At 38.7% G+C, this 23,832-nt stretch overlaps 1 protein-coding gene across 7 annotated transcripts in view; it reads left to right on the forward strand.

The window, feature by feature from the left end:
* The window catches only part of FBXW11 (F-box and WD repeat domain containing 11), a 138,294-nt gene that overhangs the window by 73,029 nt on the left and 41,433 nt on the right, over positions 1 to 23,832 (forward strand). For 4 of the 7 annotated variants that reach the window (XM_038010414.2, XM_008015297.3, XM_008015293.3 and 1 more), the window contains 2 exons: positions 15,988 to 16,050; positions 19,571 to 19,796. In XM_038010414.2, the coding sequence (XP_037866342.1) occupies positions 15,988 to 16,050; positions 19,571 to 19,796 (289 nt within the window). The remainder of the gene's footprint in view (positions 1 to 15,987; positions 16,051 to 19,570; positions 19,797 to 23,832) is intronic. The other 3 variants (XM_038010427.2, XM_008015294.3, XM_008015298.3) reach the window with 1 other exon arrangement.

Here is a 23,832-nt window from a genome sequence, read left to right on the forward strand (position 1 = left end):
TACTCCCTCCTTCATCTTTCATATGTAGGAGTTCCATGAACTTTTCCCTCTATAGTTTTTTCTTTTTTAATAGATGAAAATGCATGTGTCTCCACATTTTTTTTGAGACAGGGCTGGCAGTTTGAGGTAGTTTAAGTTGACGAGATTCTTAGCTTAAGAGCATCCCTTATCAAAGTATTATTTCTTTACTGCATGGCTTCCTTTGCAGGATAAGCAGGTGATGGTGGGAGGAAAGGCTTTGCATCCTTTGGATGTTTGTAAAAATTCTTTTCTTGCAGGATCCTAGAATACTTCCTCCTGGGATTCTAGGATCCCTCCTATCACATACACACACAACCTCTTGTAATGTGGGCATCCCCCCCCCCCCATACCACAGGGATACATTTGATGCAATAGATGAGCCTACAGTGACACATCATTATCACCCGAAGTTCATGGCTTATATTAGGATTTATTCTTGGTGTTCTACATTCTTTGGGTTTGGACAGATACGATAACATGTATCCATCATTGCAGTATCATACAGAATAGTTTAACTGCCCTAAGAATTTTGTGTGTGCTTCCTGTCCATCCTTCCTGACAATCACTAGTTGTTTTAATGTCTCCATAGTTTTGCCTTTCCCAGAATGTCATCTAGTTGGATCACACGGTGTGTAGACTTTTCAGATTGACGTCTTTCACTTAGTAATAGGTGTTTAAGTTGCCACCAGGTTTTTTGATGACTGGATGCCTCATTTCATTGGATGACATTCAATTGTCTGGATGGTACCACACTTTTTTTTTTTTTTTTTTTGAGAGAAAGTCTTGCTTTGTTTCCCAGGCTGGAGTGCAATGGTATGATTGTGGCTCACTGAAGCCTCAACCTCGTGGGTTTAAGCAATCCTCCCACCTCAGCCTCACAAGTAGCTGGAACAACGGGTACATTCCACCTTGCCTGACTAAATTTTTTTTTTTTTTGTAGAGACAGAGTCTTCCTATGTTGTTCAGGCTGGTCTCAAGTCCTGGGCTCAAAAGATTCCCCTGCATTGGCCTCCCAAAGTGCTAGGATTACATACATGAGCCACTGTGCCTGGCCCTACCAGAGTTTATTTATTCACCTATTAAAGAACATTTTGGTTGCTTCCAAGTTTTAGCATTTATGTATAACTGCTGCTATAAACAGCCATGTGCAGTTTTTTCTGTGGATATTAGTTTTCACTTCATTTGGACAAGTAAAAAAGAATATGAATATTGGATTGTTGGGCAAGAGTATATATAGTTTTGTAAGGAACTGCCAAATTGTCTTCCAAAGTGACTGCACCAGAGTAGGGTGACTTATAGTAAAAAATGTGTTGTACTTTGGTGATGGGCACCCTAAATACCTTGACTTCATCACTACATATTATATACATGTAACAGAATTTCACATGTACCCCATACATTTGCACAAATTAAAAAAAAACAAAGTGGTCTTACTATTTGATATTTCTACCAGCAATGAATGAGAGTTCCTGTAGCTCCACGTCTTCTCCACCATTTGATGGTGTTTGCATTTTGGATTTTGGCCATGCTGATAGATATGTTGTGGTATTTTGTTTTAATTTGTATTTACCTGTTGACTTAGGAAGAGGTGCTCTGTATTCCATGTTTATTTGTCATCTGTATATCTTTTCTGGTGAAGTGACAGTTAAGGTTTTTGGCCCATTTTAAAAACTGTGTTGTTTACTTTTTTCTTGTTAAGTTTGAAGAATTGTTTCTAGGCTAGGCATGGTGGCTCGTGCCTATAATCCCAGCACCTTGGGAGGCTGAGGCGGATGGATTACTTGAGCCCAGAAGTTCGAGACCAGCCTGGGCAATGTGACAAGACCTCATCTCTACAAAATATACAAAAATTAGCCACGTATGGTGGGGCACCCCTGTGGTCCCAGCTATTCGGGAGGCTGAAGTGGGAGGATCACTTGAGCCTGGGAGGTTGAGGCTGCAGTGAGTGGTGATTGCATCACTGCATTGCAGTGTGGGTGACAGAGTGAGACCCTGAGAGAGAGAGAAATTGTTTCTATAATTTGGGTAACAACAGTCATTTGTCATATATGTTTTTTGCAAATATTTTCTCTGAGTTTGTGGCATATTTTTTCAATTCTCTTGACAGTGTCTCTCAGAGATTTTTAATTTTAATGAAGTCCAGCTTAATTATTCTTCATGGATTATGCCTTTGATGTGTCTAAGAAAGTCATCAACAAACCTGAGATCATCTAGATTTTCTCCTATGTTAGCTTTTAGGATTTTTATAGTTTTCCATTTTCCATTTAGGCTTATAATCTGTTTTCAGTTAATTTTTCTGAAATGTGTAAGCTGGGTGTCTAGATTCATTTTTTTGCTTATAGATGTCCATTTGTTGATGAGACTCTTCTTTGTAATGACTTTGCTTCACAGTCAAAGATGAGTTGACTGTATTTATGTGGGTCTATTATCTGGGCCCTTAATTCTATCACATTGACCTAGCTCTGTATTCTGTTGACAGTACCACACTTTCACTTTCGTGAATACTGTAGTTTTATAGTGCCTTTTGAAGTCAGGCAGTATCATTCCTTGAACTTTGTTCTCCTTCAATTGTGTTTGTTATTTTTATTTATTTATTTATTTTTAATTATTATTATTATTTTTTAGCCTTTCCATGTAAACCTTAGAGTCATTTCAATATCCACAAAGTAACTTGCTGGATTTTGATAGAGATTGCGTTGAATCCCTAGATCCGGTTGGGAAGACCTGATGTCTTGACCATATTGAATCTTCCTTTCCATGAACATGGATTATATCTTCATTAATTTAGTTCTTTGATTTTCTTCATCAGGGTTTTCTAGTTTTCCTTACAGATTCTTGTGTATATTGTTAGATTTATACCTAATTATATCTATAGGTGTTTATGTAGATGGTGATATGTTTTTAATTTCACATTTCATTTGTTCATTGCTGGTATACAGGAAAGTGATTGACTTTTTGTATATAAACATGTGTATACTGCAGATCTGCCATAATCACTTATGAGTTCCAGGGGCTGTTTTGTTAATTCTTTCAGTTTTTCTACATAGACAATCATGTCACCTGTGAACCAAAACAGTTTTATTTCTTTCTTCTCAATCTGTATATTTTTTATTTCCTTTCCCTGTCTTATTGCATTAGCTAGAACTTCTAGGATGATGTTGAAAAACAGTGTTGAGAGGAAACATTCTTTGTTCCTGATTTTAGTGGGAAGGTGTCAACTTTTTCACCAATACATATGATGTTAGCTGTAGGTTTTTTGCAGGTGTTCTTTATCACGTTGAGGAAATTCTCCTCTGTTTGCCTTTTATTTGTACACTCTTTTCTCCTAAAAACTGATCTTTTGAAGACTGCCTTTTTACATCTAACATCCTCTATCTGTAATCAACTCTGAACTTGCAGGATACTTTTTATTTTCACACTTAATGTGATTTTATGTCAATCTTTTATCTGCTGCTTGTTTCCTTCTTTTTTCTTCTGCTGCTTGTTTCTTCTTTTTTTCCTGAACTGCCCTTGATCTTCACGAAGATTTACGGCTGGAGCATAAGGATGTACTAGGATTTAATTTCCTACTTAGGTTCTGTGCCTTTTAGTTATGCTGAGAGCTTGAGCTTTATGTAGCTGCATTTTTTTGTCAGTCTTTGTGTCCTGTGAATTCACTAATATCCCATCACTTTTATTTTGTAGATTCAGCAGGATTTTCTAGTTAGACAGTCATACCATCTACATTCTTTTTGTTATTTATGTTTTTATTTCTTTTTCTTGCCCTGTTGCATTGACTATAGTGAAACTTGTGGTTTTCAGTTTCAAATTCACAAATTTTTAATTTTTAAAATTACTGATTGATTTATTATTTTTTTGAGACAGGGTCTCACTCTGTCACCCAGGCTGGAGTGCAGTGGTGCAATCTCGGCTCACTGTAACTTCCACCTTGGGGGTTCAAGTGATTCTTGTGCCTCAGCCTCCCAAGTAGCTGGATTTAGAGGTGCGTGCCACCACGCTGGCTCATTGTTTTATATTTTTAGTAGAGACGGGGTTTTACCATGTTGCCAGGCTGGTCTTGAAGTCCCGATCTCAAATGATCCACCTGCCTCGGCATCCTAAAGTACTGGGATTATAGACGTGAGCCACTGTGCCCAGCCTTTTTAAAATTTTTTTAGATGGAGTCTTGCTCTGTCACCCAGTCTGGAGTGCAGTGGCACGACCTCAGCTCACTGCAGCCTCCATCTCCCAGGTTCAAGTGATTCTCCTGCCTCTGCTTCCCAAGTAGCTGGGATTTCAGGCACATGCCACTATGCCCAGCTAATTTTCGTATTTTTAGTAGAGACGGGGGTTGACTGTGTTGGTCAGTCTGGTCTTGAACTCCTGACCTCAAGTGATTCGCCTGCCTTGGCCTCCCAAAGTGCTGGGTGTGAGCCACTGTGCCTGACTCAAATTCACAAATTTGAATTCACACTAGAAGTGTGAATGGATGTGCTAGCTTTGTCCTTCAGGACAATGGGAAAAGGTTCCATCTTTAAACATTAAGTATGATGTTTCATTATATGACCTTTATCATATTGGGGAAGGTATCTGAGTTTTTAATCATGAATAGATGTTGAATATTGTCAAATGCTTGAAATGCACCTGTTGTAATCTTCATTCTGTCCCACTGGTCTATACATATGTCTTTATGCTAGTTCCACAGTTTTGGTTATGATAGCTTTGTAGTAAGTTTTGAAACCAGCTTTTCAAAACTGATTGAAGTCCAGTTTCATTCTTGTGTATCAGGATTATTTTGTCTGTTCTGAGTCCCTTGAGGTTGCTAATGGATTTTATGGTTGATTTTGCTACTTATGCAAAAAACATTGTTGAGATTTTTGTAGGGATTGCATTAAATCTGTAGATAGTTTTGGGTGGTACGAACATCTTAATATTAAGTCTTGCAATCCATGAACACGAATTGTCTTTTCTATTCTTTGTGTCTGATTTTTTCTGCAATAGTTTATACTTTTCAGTTAGTCATATTTTCTAGAAATTTAAAGAGAAGAAATTAATGTATATGCAGACCCAAGTTTTCTTTTCTTTTTGTCTGAAGAACTTTAACATTTCTTCTAGTGAAGGTTTGAGAACTAGATCAGAGTCCTGGAAGCCAAGTGAATGAAGTATATCAAGAAGATGGAAGTGCTCAACCTTGCTGAAAGGTGAAGAAATAGGAGGAATGAGAGTTGACCCTTAGATTTAATAACTTGTAATGTGAAGTCTTTTCTGATGAAAACAAATGATTATTAGTCAAGGAATTCGCAAAGGAAATTCTCTTCAGTCATCCACTTATTATGAAATACACATCCTTTTGGATCTCATGGATTTCTAAATTTGACCAAGAGGTAATTGTCAAAGTAGGCATGAAGGTTCATTGCAGTGTTGTGTTTAATAGTAAAAAATGTAATGTTTGTTACTACTTGTATTGAGTAAGGAAATTATGGGATGAAGTGAACTGTAGCCCTTAAAAATGAAAATGTAGAACTACAATGATGTGGAAAGATGTTCGTGACACATGGAAAAACCAGTTACCGAAGAGCATGTTTTAAACAGTTTTCACTTACATGTATGCAGTTTTCAATCTGTGTACCAAAATGGTCCAGTGGTTATCCTTAGGTGGCAGTATTTTGGTTGATTTTTCCTTTTTAAAAAAACTTCATTTGTATATTTTCTTTTGTGATATGCCTGTGCAAGTCCTTTGCTCGTTTTAAAATTTAGTATGTGTGTGATTGTGATTTTTCCTTGATTTGAAGTGAGTTAAAAAAAATTCTATGTGTATTGCTACTCTTTTCTTGCTCTGTGGGTTGCCTTTTTTCTTTTACATCTAATTCCTTTGAAAGAATTAAAGTGTATTGTATATTTTGCATGTCGCAAAACTAATCCACATATGTAGTCCAGTGATGCATCATCACCAGAAATCAATTTTAAAACATTTTCAATCTCTGAATGTTTTTAATGAACAGAAATTATTTTAATATACTCTGATTTATTACATTGTTCTTTGTGGTTAGCAGTTGTATATTGTTTAAAAAAGTTTTGCCTATTCCCAGGTCATGAAGATGTCCTATGGCTTCTTCTGAAAGCTTTACTGCTTTGTCTTTTACACAGATCTTCAGGCTATCTAGAATGGATTTTTTTGGTGTTTCTTTGTATGCATGTGAGAGGGTAGGGCCCAAAATATGTTAAGAATATCTAGTTGATAGAGTCTTTTATTTAAAAGACCATTCTTTTACCACTGCACTGAAATGTGCCACCTTGGTATTTAATCAGGTGAACTTATATGTGTGGATTTGTGTTTGAATGCTGTTTCGTTCCATTAATCAATTTGTCTACCTTTACGTCTGTATAACACTGTTTTAGTTACACTAGCTGTATAATAGATCTTGTTGTCTCATAGTATAAATTTTCTAGCTTCATTTTTCCAGATTGACTTGGTTCTTCTTGGCCCTTGATATTTCCATATAAATTTTAAAATCAGCTCTATTTTAGGGCGGGGGGTTGGGGGACATAGTTGGGGAGGACAAGCCTGCTGAGATTTTGATTGGTATTGTTTTGAATTAATCGTCTCTTAATCTTTAAGGTAAGCTTTTGGCAGGTTTAGTTTTATTTTCTCAGTTTTCATTAAAATATTATGATCTGTCAAGTGGTAGCTACTATTATATTTCATTGCTTTATAGTTTCTTAGGTAGGTTTTATGTTTGAATCTTGGATGAATCTGCTAAGTTACACATACAGAAAATGATTGTGATGTGATATTGTATTTCTCTGGCTTTGGCTGATATTATTGATAGATGCTTTCATGTTTCTTTTTAAATGATTTATAGTAGAAGCAAGAATAAAAGTATTTTTCCAGTTTTATTATTTTTTCCCACTTCTGAGCAGTGTTGTGTTGTAGGTGCTTTGCATAGGTTATTTTTATTCCTGTAACATAGGCAGTATTATCCCTATTTTATAAAAAGAGGGACCTGAACCCAAGAGAGTGGTCCAGTAACTTACCCTGAGTCACAGTTTGTTATTGGTAGGGCCTGGGATTTGCATTGGGGATGGCTGGCTTAAGGGCCTCTTCTTTACACTTCAGCTGACTGACTTCCTCAGTGGTGCCATTCTTCATGACTAAGTATCTTTTGGCTGTTTTTCTATTACTGCTTCTAAAGCACTTTCTTTTCTGGCTTCTTTAGTGAATGTAAAAAGCTTTGGTTTTAAAGCCATCTTCAAAGTGTGAAGCACAAGGAGCTTGTACGAGCACGCTCTGCCCTTGTCTGCTTTCTCTGGGAGACTCTAGCAGACTCGTATCTATCCTTCTTTTAGATCTTTTTAAGCACTCAGATAATAAATAAATTTTCTTCTTTTATATAGTTAGCTGAATACTTTGGGGGAGGTAAGGATGACTGCCCCTCTGAAAGTAGACTTTGTTTCTTACCACTTTTTGTGAGGACCAGAATGGCACTGCATGTTTTTCTTCGCTTCTATTTTGAATTCTTGCTCATTGTAGACAGTTTTGGAAAATGTGGGAAAGGAGTAAGTAGAAACCAAATTACCGCTTTTTCACTATGTTAAGTAATAGGAAGATTTTGGTAACTGTAGCTAATGCTTATCATCAGTAAATATTTATTATACTTCTGTACTTAGGTAGTATACTGGGAATTATTCTAAGTGCTAAGGATACAGACTGAATAAAACAACCAAATATCTCTGCCCTGTGGAGGTTAAATTTGACTAAAGGAGCCTCTGTTAGTCTGTTCTGACACTGCTATAAAGAAATACCTGAGACTGGGTAATTTCTAAGGAAAAGACGTTTAGACGTTTAACTGGCTCATGGTTCTGCAGGCTATATAGGAAGCATGGCAGCGTCTGCTTGGTTTCAGTTATGGCAGAAGGCAAAGGGGAAGTGGGCACTTCATGTGGCCAGAGCAGGAGGAAGAGAGAGAGTGGTGAGGTGCTACTTTTAAGCAATCAGATCTCATGAGAACTCACTCACTCATGCCATGACAGCACTAAGGGGGATAGCGTTAAACCATGAGAAACCGCTCCCATGATTCAATCATCTCCCACCAGTCCTCACCTTCAACATTGGGGATTACAGTTTGACAAGAGGTTGGGGTGGGGACACAGATCCAAACTGTGTCAGAGCCCTGCTTGCGTGCCAGGATTCTCTCTTACAATTTTCTCACTCACTCTGCCAGGGAGGCCCTGTTTTCACCTTAGTTTTATGGCTGAGGATGTAGGCACAGAGAGGTCAAGTGGAATGCAGCACTGCTGGGCCTTTCAGTAAGAGTTTCTGTCTCCCCAGACCACAGCATATATATCTGGGGTCTTGGTGTGAATCTTTTACTTACTTTTTAAAGTTTAACTTCAAAAATCACTTTTCCTTGCTCTTAAAAAGATATATGTCTACTTTAAGGAAAATTTAGGTAGGATAAGTAAGCAAAAATCAAATAAAAATTACAGAGTTAATATTGTAAGCACATAGTTGCTTTTGTAAATAAATAATAAAATAAATTTTATTTGTAAAGATGAGATTGTACAGATATATTTTGACTTGCGTTTTTCCCACTTGAAATAGTTTAAACTTTTTCCCCTATCATTGTTCTTCTAAAATAGTGTTTCCCTGACTTTGGGCAGTTGAGTACAAGCCTCACAAATTTTGACATGTCTGCATACCATTTGTTATTTTCCGTTCTGACCATGTTGTAAAAATCTGCCTTTTAAGTAAATCAGAAGAGGGAACTGTAATCACTACTTGACTGGAAAATCAGTGGTGCTTACTGGCATAGATTAGTGTAAAAGTAAATACCATTAAAAACCCCAACGTGGGCAACATACTGAGATCTTGTCTCCATAAAAGAAAAACAAAACAATTAGCCAGGCACAGTGCATGCACCTGTGGTCCCAGCTACTTGGGAGGCTAAGGCTAGAAGATTGCTTGAGCTCAGGAGATCGAGGCTGTAGTGAACCGTGATCGTGCCACTGCACTATAGCCTAAGTGACAAGACTTTGTCTCAAAAAAACAAAACAAAACGACAAACCAAAAACCCATATGACATTTTAGCTAGATATTGTTTTTTTGTTTGTTTTTTTACAGAAAATTGAACAGTAAGCCCGCTCTTTTTGTTAAAAACAGGTAATGGCAGATATTAGAGAGATGTGAAAGTATCTTTTGATGAAATTAGAATTGAAAGCAAACTGAAAAGCTAGTAGCTTTTGCAGCATGGTATTTATTATACTTTACTAACCTTTACCAGGGTTTTCCAGGGGTTTTCAAAGTAAGAAATGAAATTTATATTTATACCTAGTGTGTGTGTGGTAATTTTTATGTATATGCATATATGCATGTGATACAGGATTTTTTCAGTGCTGCTTCGCCAGCTGGAGACCTTTGCAGCTGGCAGTGCACCTGCCCGGGCCTTGCTCTGCCCCGGGCTTGCTGTTGGAGGTACCCTGCCCACTTGGCAGGTGGGCTGCTCTTGGCGCCCTGGCCCTGATCCTGTGCTCAGTCTGTGCCGGGGCCAGGTGTGCTGCAACCTGCTTCTGCCTTGGGCACCGGCCTCTAGACAAGGGGGAATGTGGTGGCACTTGAAAATTTTGGAGACACCAGCAACTACGTGACCCCAAAGGATGTATTACAGGATGTCACAACTCTGGCCCAGGGAGTGGCGAGGTCTGGGGCCCCAGAAGGGTTGTAGCTCTTCTCTCCTTCCTGCAGCACTACCAGCCAGCGGGGGTCGGGGGTGGGACGTGTTTCAGCCCATTTGTGTTACAGCTTATTTGATCCTGTCGTCCTGCTCTGGCCTGTGGCTCCTGGGCTGGCCTGGCCCCGTGGCTGCTTCCTGTCATGCGGGGCTGCTGCCTGGCACCGGCAGAGGGCAGAGGGCTACAGTATTACAGCGTTTTTCCTACCCATGTTCGGAAGATCCTGAGTTCTTGTCCCGCATCCAAGAAGAATGAGGTTATGCTCACAATCGGAGGGTGAGCAGGGCGGAAAGTTTTATTGAGCGACGAAGCAGTTCTCAGCAGAGAGGGCACTCAAAATGGGCAGTCCACTACCCGAAGTCGGGTAGTCCCCCAGCGTGGCTGAGTTCAGGGTTTTTAATAGTCACAGAATGGGAGAGGTGCGGGCAGTAGGTAGCATTGGAAAAGGCAACGTTTGATTAAAAAGCATTATCCAGAAACAACCAATTGGGAAAGAGCTGGCAAACAGGAATAGAAATTCTCACTCCGGGTCGTGGGCTTCATCCATAACCAGCAGCCTTGTCTTCAGGCTTCAGGCTGTTTTTAGCTTGAAGATGGGGTTTTGGCCGGGTGCAGTGGCTCGTTCCTGTAATCCCAGCACTTTGGGAGGCAAAGGAGGGCGGATCACGAGGTCAGGAGTTCAAGACTAGCCTGGCCAACTTGGTGAAACTCCATCTCTACTAAAAATACAAAAATTAGTTGGGCATGGTGTGGTGGGCGTCTGTAATCCCAGCTACTCGGGAGGCTGAGGTAGGGAATTGCTTGAACCCGGGAGGCAGAGGTTGCAGTGAGCCAAGATCACGCCACAACACTCCAGCCTGGGCGTCGGAGCAAGGCTCTGTCTCAAAAAAAGAAAAAAAAAAAAAAAAAAAAAGATAGGGTTTCACTATGGACCTGCCCCGTCTCCCTAGGATTTTGTCTGCCTCCTGCTGCTGTCATGTGTGTATGTGTTATGTCTATATATTCAGGAAAATTGCCGCCATTTTTAATTGTAAGATTGATTATAAGAAACATCTCTATTTCAGAGATGTTAAAATGTGAAAAAAACACATCTTAGAATTAATGAAGTAGAGGATATTATATGTGCTCTATTCTATTTCAGTTTTTTAAAAAATGCTGGTTATCTCTTAAGTTGATATTTTAAACTATAATGGATTGTAATCTCCAATTGGAAAAACATGGACTTAAAATTTAAAAATAAGAATCTTAACTTTTGCTTTACTTAAAAATCAGTAAAGATGAATTTTAAATGAAAATGTACAAAGTAAAATAAAACCTCTAGGTGTGGAAGAATATCTTTATGACGTTAGGAGAAAAAAGATTTCTTGAGTAAGATGACAGAAAGCATAAATAATAAAGGAAACAATTGACAAATTAAACTTCCTTAAAATTTATTACTTCTGTTTATCAAAAGACGCCATTAAGAGAATGAAAAGTTAAGCCACAGATTGGGAGAAGACCTTTGTAATAATATATTTGAGAAAGAGTTCATTCTAGAATATATATAGAATTTCTAGAAATCAGTAAGAAAAAGTCTAACTAAAAATTGGTTAAAAGCTTTGTTATCCAGTCTGGGTGTGGTGACTCAGCCTGTAATCCCAGCACTTTGGGAGGCTGAGGCGGGCAGATCATTTGAGGCCAGGAGTTCGGGACCAGCCTGGCTAACATGACAAAACCCCATTTCTACTGAAAATATAAAATTAGCCGGGCATGGTGGTGCATGCCTGTAGTCCCAGCTACTTGGGAGGCTGAGGCATGAGTATTGCTTGAACCATGGAGGCAGAGGTTGCAGTGAGCCGGGATTGTGCTGCTGCATTCCAGCCTGGGCAACAGAGTGAGACTCTCTCTCTCTCACACACACATGCGCACACACACACGCACATGCACACACGATTGGTGATGACAAAAAGGAAGAAAAACATTCTTCTACATTTATTCTTTCAGATTTTTTTAGTATCATTTCTTGTCATGTAATGTCAACAATGAAATACTTGTTAGAAATTTGAGTGGATAGATTAATTAGAAGAGACCTTACTGTGCTATAATAATATAACAGAAATTTCATATAACAGAAATTTCAACCAAACTCCCATTTAATAACAAATTCATACATAGCTGATTTAGAATTTATTAGTGGTTTACATTTTTATCAGTTGGCAGAAAGAAAATAACTGGTATATTCCCGTATTTTAGCGTTTGTCCAGAGGGAGGAGATTTCCAGTCAAGCTGTTTGGTGATGGTTGTGTTAATGTATATACACATATGGCCTTCTTCCTTCTGAATTGCTATGTTTGTTTGAGAGATAGGAACTGCTATTTTAGACAAACTTTTTCAAAATGAATGCTTCTGGCTTTCTAGTGATTTTAATTCCCAGCAATGTGTTGGCAAGATTTAGGTTTTAGGGGCCCAGGTATAGGTAACAAGAACAGTGAAAAGGTATTTGGTTTGCCTTTGCCAGTCATTGTTCTATGTATTTATCTTTGGAATTTACAGTAAGTAGTAATTGGCGGAATATGTTTAGATTTTTCTACTTGGTGTAATCTTAAATATGTAATAATCTCTTCTTGATTTCTAACTATATTTGGGATTTTTTTCTGTGACCTATATCAGTTTTTACAAAAAGGTCCATGGAAAATTGAGAATAATATGTAATCTCTTACTGGATAGAAAGTTTGAGATATATCTAGTAAATCAAGCCCGTCCCTCCTTCCCTCCCTCCCTCCCTTGTTTGTTTGTTTGTTTCTTTTTGGTCTCCTTCATCTGTCAAAGCTGGAAAGGTATTTAAAAGATAAAATTTCCAACTTTTCTCCTTTATGTACTGTTGCTTGGTGTGGTGACTTACCTGTAATCCCAGTGACTTGGGAAGCTGAGACAGGAGGATCACTTTAGCCTGGGAGTTTGAGATCAGCTTGGGCAACATAGCAAGACCGTGTCTCTAAAAAATTTTTAAAAATTAGTTGGGTGTTGTGGTGTGAGCCTGTAGTCCTAGCTACTCAGGAGGCTGAGTTGTGAGGATTGCTTGAACCCGGGAGTTCGAGATTGTAGTGAGCTATGATCATGCCTCTGTACTTCAGCCTGGGTAACAAAATGGAACCCTGACTCTTAAGACGCACTCTTCTTTTTGAATTTTGCTTTTCAGAGATTTAAAACGTAAATATTGCTCTCCTTGCAATGAAAACCCTTGCTGTCCTTTTAATTTGAATTTTTTTGCTATGTTTTTGCTCATTTCTTTTAGCCTTTTTTGTACGAATTTGTTATTATGCTTACCTTTGTGTGTAGGGGGTCTCCTCAATTCAGCTTTGTTTTATTAAAACATTCTGGTTGCAGTCTATTAAATTGATTTCATGGGCCAAAACCAGCAGTTGGAAAACACCTAAGATACATTTTTTTCTGTGTGGGAAAGTACATTGATTTCTGAGTCGAACAGGCTTAGGTCTGAATCCTGTGTCTCTCATTTACTAGCTATATGACTCTTAACTGTTAGTTACTTAATGCAGAATTTGCAGCATTTTTAAAGCAGGAAATTGATTCCTCATATAATTCTCAAAGTACGGAATTTTCCAGTTGAAATATATTCTGTGTGTGTCCATGGCCCCTACTGGCAAACATGTATCACTGCTAAGAGCCTGTGGTACCTGTACATAAACTAAATGAAAATGAAGGCTAGGTCATTGGAACCAGCCTACCACTTCCATTGATTGGTATGCAAGAGAGAAAGGGGAATGTGCAGAAGAGATTCTAGAATTATTGAAATGCTATGAAGAAAGAATGAATTCTAGGTGGTAGCTGAGATTCCATAGCAAATGCAGTATTGCTGTACTAAATTACCCAGTTGATGAAAACATCTTGACAAGTTTTCAAGTCACAATATTGTGTGATTTTTTGTTTGTTTGTTTTGGAATGATGATGCAGTGGGGTACACTTTGTCAGGTTTTGTTTGGTTTTATATAGAATTCAGTTTCACATCTGTAATTTACATCTGGGCTACCTAGAATGCATTCGTTTGACAGGGTGAAGACTTTTTGCACTGGGGTTGCCATGTTCGTGAAAATGCACAGATAAAAAGGAAAGTTACTTTTGCTAACCTGCTTATCATATTAAAAAAACACACCATATATATTTTCAGTTATTTTTTATTTTGTTTATTATTATTATTGCTTTTTTATAGAGATGAAGTTTGCTCTGTTGCCTGGGCTGGAGTGCATTGGCATGATCTTAGCTTATTGAAACCTCAGACTTCTGAGATCCTCTCACCTTAGCCTCCTGAGTAATTAGGAGGCTTGGCAGTACCTGGAGACATGGGGTGGGGACTGACTTCCCATCTCTCTTCCACTTAATTCCTCATTCCTTTCCATGCTCTACCTTTCATGTTTCCAGCCATTCGTTGTCCTTACCACTCTTAGAACCCAGACATTGTGGCCTTGCAAGACGGCTTTGTCACTACCAAACTCAGGGGATGCTGTACTGAGTCACTGCTCCCCCTTTCTTTATTCCCCTGAGGAAACCTGCTCGCTTTAGTAACCCTTAGGTCCCTTCAAGATAGCAGTAAAAAGATTACATGGAGAGACCTTCATAAATAGTACCTTTGTTTCCTTGTTCTTCATCCCATTCAGGATTACTTATTGCTTTCACCACTCCAGTCCTGTTTTGGACTCTTGGACACACTGAGTTCCTCTCTACCTCATGGCTGATTTTTTAGATAGAGCCCCACCCTCCTGTCCCTCTCCCTCATTGTGGACCTTGGTGCTATGGGGTTTATAAGATTTTACTGAGAAAGCCAAGTTTTCCCCATAGGCAGCCATCTGGAGCCATCCTGTCAAAATCTCTGAAATTAGAAAAGCATAAGAAGATAACACAGGGGAAAAGTAGCATCTTCGAATCGGAGAGTGAAGTAATGTTTTTTGGAATACCCGTTATGCATTAAGCATTGTGTAGGGTAGTCTCCATCCCCACAACAACTCTGTGTGTTTGTATTTGTTCCCAGGGTAAAAGATCTTGCTCAAGCTCACACACACACATTGAGTGAGTGACAAAATCAGGAATCCAACTTCTCTTTGACTTCAAAGCCTTTGACTTTCCTACTCTGTCATACTGCATCCCTGCTCAGAGCCAGTTTTGTGACCTGTAGAGCGGCTAGTGTTCAAGGGTGATTCTTATGTCATTACCTACATTGGTATTTTCAAATGGATTGTTTGGAAATACTGTATAAATAGTACAAACATTTTAGGACTTGAAGAACATAAAGGAAAAATAGGAAAAATTTGAGAGAGGCTTCTTCCCTAAAGACAGCAAACAGGATCTCGTAAACATAACTTAAATAGATCTATAATAACCTTTTGAATAATACTATGAGACAAATGTTGTTTAAATTTTATACCCCAATATTATAATTTTAGGTTTTGGAAGGAATCTTAGAGAGACTTCTATCCATAAATGAGTTGTCTTTTCAGAGCACAACTAGCCCACTTCCCCTTCTCATTAAGTTTCCATTTAGCCATTAGGTGGGAGCTTCAAAAGGGAAAATCCAATCATGTATAATCTCTAGTTAATGGGCATCTATTGAGCGACTGGGTCACCAGAAAGAATAATTACACAGTACCTCTTTGTGCAGTAAACACAAAAATCAAAAGCTAATGCATTCCCAAGGCAAGCCAGATTGTTACTGGCTAACAGCATCCTCCTCTTCAGGGAGAAGGTTGGGGCACCGACCATGCTTGCTAGGGGAGATTGCAAAGCCATTCCAGAAAAACAAGGCTATCAGGGGAAGAAAGACGAAGGCAGGGGGGCTTCCAAGGCTTTGCTACTTCTAATTGCGGATTCCCTGGGGTGCATTACTGAATAGCAGACCTTCTAGTAAATGTTTTGTGCAATCATCGGAAACTTCATGGGTCTTTGGAATTTCTTGCCACAAGTACAAAAACAGTGATGACTGAGGTTGAGCTTCACCCTCACTCCCACAATTTAGCCTTTTTTCTAAGCACACCCAACCTTTGTAAATAATGACTTTATGCTTGCTTTTGTCTAACCACTAACTTTATTGATTTATGAAAGATGTGCACATCTCCCTTGACCCAAAATGGCGTGTGTTAGCCACAAAGCCAAATAGTTCTTGGGTTTGTATTGGTACACTCTAGCTTGGGTTTGCAAAATTATTTCTTGTAGTTATTTAGGATTTGCAAAACTTGGTATAATTCAAATAACCTGTTTTTCCCCCCTTAGAACACTTCAGTTATGGAAGATCAAAATGAAGATGAGTCCCCAAAGAAAAATACTCTTTGGCAGGTAGGAATGACGGCGCACAGATTAGACAGCAACTGACTTACTATAGATAGGATGCTCCCTCAGGTAATGTCCTCAGTGGAATCAAGAGCCAAGCATTTTTGTTTTCTTTTGTGCAGTTTTGCTAGTTTCAGAATCCACCCTAATTTATCTTCCTTCCATAGGGAATTGTCATTACAAATATGCTAAATAATTTTGGAGTTTCCACAAAGATCTGAAGTGGCTGTAGCCTAAAGTGTTCTGTCTGTGGCCTCTGCCTAAGCCAAAGATGGATAGTGATGGCATCCTTTGTCACCAGAATTGCACCATGCCACACGCCAGTATATACATGGATGGCCTTTTCTCCTTTTGCTCTCAACCTTTAGTCTTCTCTCCCATTTCCATTGGTTTGCCTTTTCCTTTTAAGCTCATCTCCTTCTCCCTTGGCTCTATTTTAAGGTTTGCCAGTTTTCGTCCCAATTCCCCAGGTTGTGTGTGTGTGTGTGTGTGTGTGTGTGTGTGTGTGTGTGTGTGGTTGGGGGTTTGGGGAGCAAGCAGAGTTTCATGATTTGGTGTTTTATGAACCATGCTAGTTAGTACACATGGCTTTCCCCTTCATGAAGACAGGATTTAAAAGCAAAACAAATCTAAATCTGAAGATACTAATATAAAAATGAATTCTCTGGGTTCATTTGATTTGAAACTAAAAAGATAGATTAGTTAGCAGGAACAAAGTGCACCCAACACATTTAAGAGGAAATGAAGCAAAGAAAAACAACACTAGGAAGAGCTTGCTGGGCTGAGCACGTGGTTGGAAATAGCATATTGAAAATGTGCTATAGAATAGTGCTCATGCCATTATTTTCTTTTTACATTGTGTACAGACTGAGTTTTGTACCCTCCTTCACGTTTATTATTTTGCAGCGGATGCTCTTCATTTACTATGATTTTTCAATTGGCAGTGGTTCTTCACACTTTAGCTTTAGTTTTTCTTTCATCTATCTTCCAGTCAACTAGTTAATAATTATACAAACACTCTAGGGAGGCTAGATGATTAGGAACTTGTCTGTAAATAAAATAACACTTTTGCTTATTAAATGAATTAATGGCTGTGAAAGTACTTTGTAAATTATAAAGCAGTACGCAAGTGCAAGTTGTTATCATTATATTTAACCTGTTATGAATCATTATTTTGGCAAGTTATTTGGAATAAAATATACAAATAAAGGGGGAAGGTAAACACACGCAGTTTTCTTTCTTAAGGCACTTTTGGTATTTTGATGTATACCCTTTACGCTGTCATGGTATGTTCGTTCTCGTCATGAATTACTGTGATCATAATGTTTTGTAAAATCCTGGATCTTGCCTTTTGTTTCTTAATATTATTTCATAAGCATGTTCTGTTGTTATAAAAATATTACCCTTTTTTTTTTTTTTTTCCCGGATGGAATCTTGCTCTACACCCCAGGCTGGAGTGCAGTGGCATGATCTCAGCTGACTACACCCTCCGCCTCCCAGGTTCAAGCATTTCTCCTGCCTCAGCCTCCTGAGTAGCTGGGGTTACAGGCGTCTGCCACCATGCCTGGCTAATTCTTTTTGTATTTTTAGTAGAGACAGGGTTTCACCATGTTGGCCAGGCTCGTCTTGAACTCCTGGCCTTAAAGTGATCCAGCTAACTTGGCCTCCCAAAGTGCTGGGATTACAGGCGTGAGCCATGCCTGGCCAAAATCTTACTTTATATGCTAATTTTAGTGGCTTACATTATAGCTCTTAATGGTGATGTGTTAGAATTTGTTTTAAACAGTTGCTTGTATTTGGGCAGTTATTTCTAACTTTCCTTTATTATATTGTGGACATCCTTATGCTTAAAGCAACTTAGATGCCCCTTATTCTTGCCAATATTCATCACAGCAAAGACTTTTCATCTCTGTTTTGAACTCTTTATTTTTTGGATCTGTTAAGACACAAATGTCTTAGTATAAGGAAAGTTTCAAAATCCTTGTTCAATGCTTCCCCCTAGTGGTATCTGGTGTCAGTGAGCTTTTCCTCACCCAAGATACAAGGGAAGAAACATTCTTAGACAATGGGGCCGTAAGATAAACTGAGTGGAAGATAGATGCCTTCCCATCTTATACCTCTAAATATGGACATGAGAACTTCAGACATGAAATTTATAAGATTTTTTGTCAAGGAAGACTGAAGACTCCTTTGGATATTTACAAAGGATGTCTTCTCTGGGATGGGTTTAGTCCACTTTAAGTTAGGGGACATACTGATAGGAAAAGCTCTTGGTTCATTCCATGTAAGACTCCTGAGATAAGTTCCTAATGGAATGAATAGGTGTTTGTAATTCAGCTCTTCAGTTCTTAGAATTATCTTTTGTGTTATTTTTTCTGGTATTATGTATGAGGAGGCTATGAGGAGTGATCGACAAATGGTTTGACAGATGTTTGACAAAAGTATTGAGGTTATTTTGTTCAGACAGGGAGGTTACTGCGCCTCAGAGTAGTTGTGGTTTGAGTCTAGTGATTGAGATTATTTTTAATGTTACTGTCCAGATGCAGTGTATGTAGTTTCAGTTTTAAAACATATACTGATTCTGTGTAAGGACTTGTAGGAAGATTGGATGAGAAGTGCATTGTTAGTATAAGAGTCTGTGAGTTGTCCATAAACCACCTATGTAAGATGTAGAATTTTTCAGGTACACATGGTTTATTTACCTTGGGTCACTTTCTGGGAAGGTAATCTAAAGAAGGATGGGAAAGTCTAAAATGTTTTTGCCAGATTAGTAGCCCTGGCAAAACCGTATGGAGGAGATTGAAACTGTTGGGTAAAATGAAGGTTTTTGGATTGAATTGCTTTCAGGTTTCAACACAGCACAGCTTGTCTTTGTTATATAGACCTGTAGTTCTCAACATGTGGTCCCTAAAGTGTAGTCTCTGGACCAGTGGCATCAGCATTGCTGGGAAACTTGTTAGAAATACAAATTCTTGGGCTCCACTCCAGACCTCTAGGGTGGGACCCAGCGGTCTGTGTGTTTAACAACCCCTCCTGTTATTCTGATGCTAGCTCAAGTTTGAGAACCATTAGCATAGATGTGTGTAGCATTAACTTTCAACTTTGAGGAAGTAAAACAAACTGTTAATAATCAGTTGCCACTTTGCCAGGTTGAGCAGTTTCTCTACGATGGTTATCTACAGCATCAGTTATCTTTAGAGACGATAATTCCTATATATCCTGTGTATAGAGAGATACCCAGTATATATCTTTGGAGCATCATTTTGTAGTAAGCGTTCGAAAATGATGATTTAAGGTGCCTTTTAGAAATAGCTATCACTTTGGCATTTCCTGTAGTGACTAATTTGAAGACACAGACCCCGAATACATTTTAAATTCCTGAATGAATTAATGATGGAATGAGTTTGGCTTTAGGGTAAAAGTGTCATTTTAAGATTAAATACACAGAGTGAAAAATATTTCCATGAAGTATTAATTAGGTTTCTTTCCTTGTTAAACTAATTATTTTTTTGTTTTTCTAAAATAGATAAGTAATGGAACATCATCTGTGATCGTCTCCAGAAAGAGGCCATCAGAAGGAAACTATCAAAAAGAAAAAGACTTGTGTATTAAATATTTTGACCAGTGGTCTGAATCAGATCAAGTGGAATTTGTGGAACATCTTATTTCACGAATGTGTCATTATCAGCATGGACATATTAACTCTTACCTGAAGCCCATGTTGCAGCGGGACTTTATTACCGCTTTACCAGGTAACTGTACTTGTCTTTTCAAAAGCTGAGCAATCGAGGAATGCCCGGCCCAAGGATCTAGGTGGATATTTATGAAATGATTGAATGAGTACTGTGTGAGGCAGCATTTCTTTGGGACACATACTTTAATATATGGAACTTGAGGAATTATAATTTAGTATCTATCTAGGAAATATAGGCAGTATCTTTAACAGTGTTCATTATTGGCCGGACATGGTGGCTTATGCCTGTAATCCCAGCACTTTGGGAGGCCAAGGCGGGTGGATCACCTGGGGTCAGAAGTTCGAGCCTGGCCAACATGGTGAAACCCCATCTCCACTAAAAGTACAAAAATTAGCCAGGAGTGGGCGGATGCTTGTAATCCCAGCTACTCAGGAGGGTGAGGAAGGAGGATAGCTTGAACCCGGGAGGTGGAGGTTGCAGTGAGCCAAGATTGCGCCACTGCACTCCAGCCTAGGTGACAAGAGTGAGGCTCTGTCTCAAAAAAAAAAAAGTGTTCATTATTGGTTCACCCTGTTGCTTCATTCGGTTTGTTGAATGAGTTAATGGTATGCTTTTTATTTTGATGTCGTTTAGAGTCTGCACTTTGCCTTTGTAGGTAATTTTTAAAAACATGGCGCTCTTCCCTTCAAACATAGTTTGTATGTTTGGGAAGTGTCCCAAAGTTTAGGACATTCATTTGTATCTGAAGTGGGACTTAAGGAATGGCAAAAATATTTTGGGAAAACTGGTAGCATGTCTTTATTATATTTCTCAAAACCTGTTTCTGCATCCTCTCCCTCACTACTGTCTTCCCATATATGTCTCATACACACATAGGTTTGTACACACACACACACACACACACACACACACGCCTGGTTAAGTTGACTTTGATTTTTAAAAGTAGACTTTATATTTTTATAGCAGGTTGAGGTTCAGAGCAAAATCGCAGGGAGAATGCAGAGAGTTCCCGTATTCACATACCCGTTCCCTCAGCCTGCCCCACATGGGCATTGCACAGCAGAGCAGCACGTTTGTTACAGTTCATGAACCTGCGCTGACACATCGTTATTACCCCAAAGTCATAGGTTACGTTAGGGTTTACTCTTGCTGTTATTCATTTTGTGGGTTTGGTCAAATGTATAATGATATACATCTGCCTTAAGAGTATCCTACAGAATGGAGGATACTCATTTTTCTCAAGCAATTCAATTTATTGTTTTGTTTTCCACCGTTTTGGTTTTGTTTTCTTCCCTATAATTTGCTTCTCAAGTGTTTTTGAGTGCCAGGGAACTCACCTTATATTTGCAGAGGAGCCACAAGGTGGCACTGTTGAAGTTCTCTTGATTTTCAGAGTATAGTTCAGAGGCAATCCCATCTCTTAGGGAGTATACAGCCTTGGAGAAGAAGCAGAACAGATGAACATGTGTTATGTATATAAATATGGTTAGTATAATTGCATACAATTCAGTTTTCATTACAGTGAATGTTAAGGCATTGTCCATATCTCTGTTAAAGTGGAATTTTGTGGTATTGAATATTACATGAAATGAATGGACCATTGGCTGGGACATGGAAATACTTTAGTTAAAATGCTATTTGTTTTAACAGGACTTGATCTGAACATATATACATATGTCAGTATATATCATACATATGAATCTAATAGCTGAGGACAAGCTGGCCAAGTTGATTGTGTTAGTTAGTATCTGGTAGACCTAGATTAAACATGGCATTAGTTCCTTAACACAGACTCTGCCTTAAGAGCATCACAGGAGAAACAGGTCCATGTCTATGTTCATACTTAGGTTTAATAATGTGTGGAGCAACTTACAAATCATTATACTAGTTTGGTGTTTCATTATTACTGTACATCATCTTGAGTTTGAGTTTTTACACTATTGAAATTGACAGTCAACTTACGACTTCATTTGATTGTGAAAACCATTAATTCTATAAAAATTATCTATAATTTTAGCTTTTAAATGCTTGCTGTGAATATCATACCTGTCAGTATAGGGAAAATGGAAAATGTTTGTGGTCTCTGGCTCCTTTTGGCTCAGTGGAAAAAGTGATAATTATGATATGCCTTTCTAAAAATCATAGTAAATGTTTAGTCTGCAATGTCAATTTCTGCAGGCTGAGTTTGCGGTTTGTAAAGAACTGTTGTTAATGGGAAAATTCATACCATGTAAAGTAGAGACAGATTGTATTTCAAAAAGGATGATAAGCATTGGTGATCTGTTTGTTGAGGTGTCTAAGCAATTAAGAGTTTTGAAACACTTGGCTTTCTGGCCCTGGTTTATTCAATTGTCTTGTCCCCAAGAAAGGATGATGAGCCATATTGTGGACCGTAAATGTGACAGAGATTAGATGAAAGGTCCTAGGAGATGTGGAAGAACCAGAGCATAGATGAAGCTTTAGGTTGGGTACACGGCCAGAGCAGCGTGACAGGAGAAAGTATAGGTGCTGGAGTCACACAGGCCCTTGGTTTGAATCCTAGCCCTTACATTCTACAGCTGTGTGGTCCCACTTTTTGGAGCCTCAGTTTCCTCATCGGTGTGGGAATAATAGCAATACTTTATGGGTATTGTGTGAGGATTAATGATGATACGTTATAGTATGCGGGGCATCTATTGGGTATTCGGAGGATGGCAGCTTAGAAAAACGCCCAGAGAGGCAGGAAACACCTGCTTCTCCAGAGGTAGTAAGATTTATTGCTAGGACATTTTAATTATTCCGAATTAATCTACTGATTTCCGAATTGATTCATCGTGACATCATATAGGTGTGTGTCACTTTGTTGATTTGTTTCCTGGGTGTTTTATGGAAAAAGATGTTAGACTTTGTGAGCTGAGCTGCTTTTCACTTCATTTCTGTCTGAAACCTTACGTGGTGTTTTCCAGGTGGAAGGCATCCGTTGAGGGACTGTTGCTGTTAGCAATTGCATTGTTTTCTTTTAAAACGTTTAGAACTTCAGATTTTACAACTGGATTTGTGACTTGGGAGGGGGAAGGGATAGCAGGGGTGGGTGGGAAAGGAAGTTTCTTTGCAGCTGCTCTTTGAAATGCTTTTCTAAAATAATAAAAGTTTCTGTAATTGTGTGATCTAAGCAGCTGTGTTAAAACTGGTTGTAGTCAAGGGCATTGAATTGACATTTGAGTTTCATTTTGATACAGTGTTATTTACATATTGAGCTTTGAAATTTCTGCCTTTTAATTGTTTTAACTTATTATTGAAGTTTTTCCAGACTTTCATCTGGTTCCTGTAATTAGCAACAGCAGCATGTCTTCAGCACTGTGTGCGAAGTGTTATGGCCTCAATTTTCTGAAGCTGTAATGTGTCCTCTTGTTGCCTTAGGAAAAGGGGGTGGTGGTGGGAGATGGGGGAGTCTCAGCATGATAGAGAGAGTAATGAGAGCCAGACATAGGTACTTCAGAAAATGCTTAAATACCTCAAAGCGTTTTTTAGCTCAGGCAAATGGACCACCTTATTCAGTAACCTCTTTGTCCTGAACAGGCTTGAAACCAGAAAGTTACATGGTCTGCATGGCTCCTGAGGGTGGCCACTCTAAGGTACCTGAACAGAGACTGTTTGATTCCTGTTCTTCTCAAAACATTTAAGGGGCCATGAGACTTATACCAAAAAAACAGAGGGAGGGGGCTTAGCTTTTTGCTAGAGGGGATGCAAAATGCAGAAAGTAACAAGAAGAATATTGTGTAGTGGCCTTGTCCATTGATATCCGTTGAGATGATTTGGGGGAGAGGAGAACAAAGACTGACATTTCTTTAGTAGACTTCTTATTTACCCATCTCCTTACATATGCTGTCTTACTAACTTTCCCAACAAGACTGGGAGATTCCCTCCATGTAAAATGAGGGTATTTAGAGTACTTATCTCAGAAGGTTATTGCAAAGATTATATGATGTAATTTATTTCAGACATTTAATATCATTCTGATATTATGGAAGACCGAGATCCTAAAAGGAAAACTGATTTGCTTAAGGTCACACAACTAGCAGTTGACAGAACTGAGATTCAACCTGGTTTATCT

The sequence above is a fragment of the Chlorocebus sabaeus genome, chromosome 23, assembly GCF_047675955.1.
Source record: "Chlorocebus sabaeus isolate Y175 chromosome 23, mChlSab1.0.hap1, whole genome shotgun sequence".
NCBI classification, from domain to species: domain Eukaryota; kingdom Metazoa; phylum Chordata; class Mammalia; order Primates; family Cercopithecidae; genus Chlorocebus; species Chlorocebus sabaeus.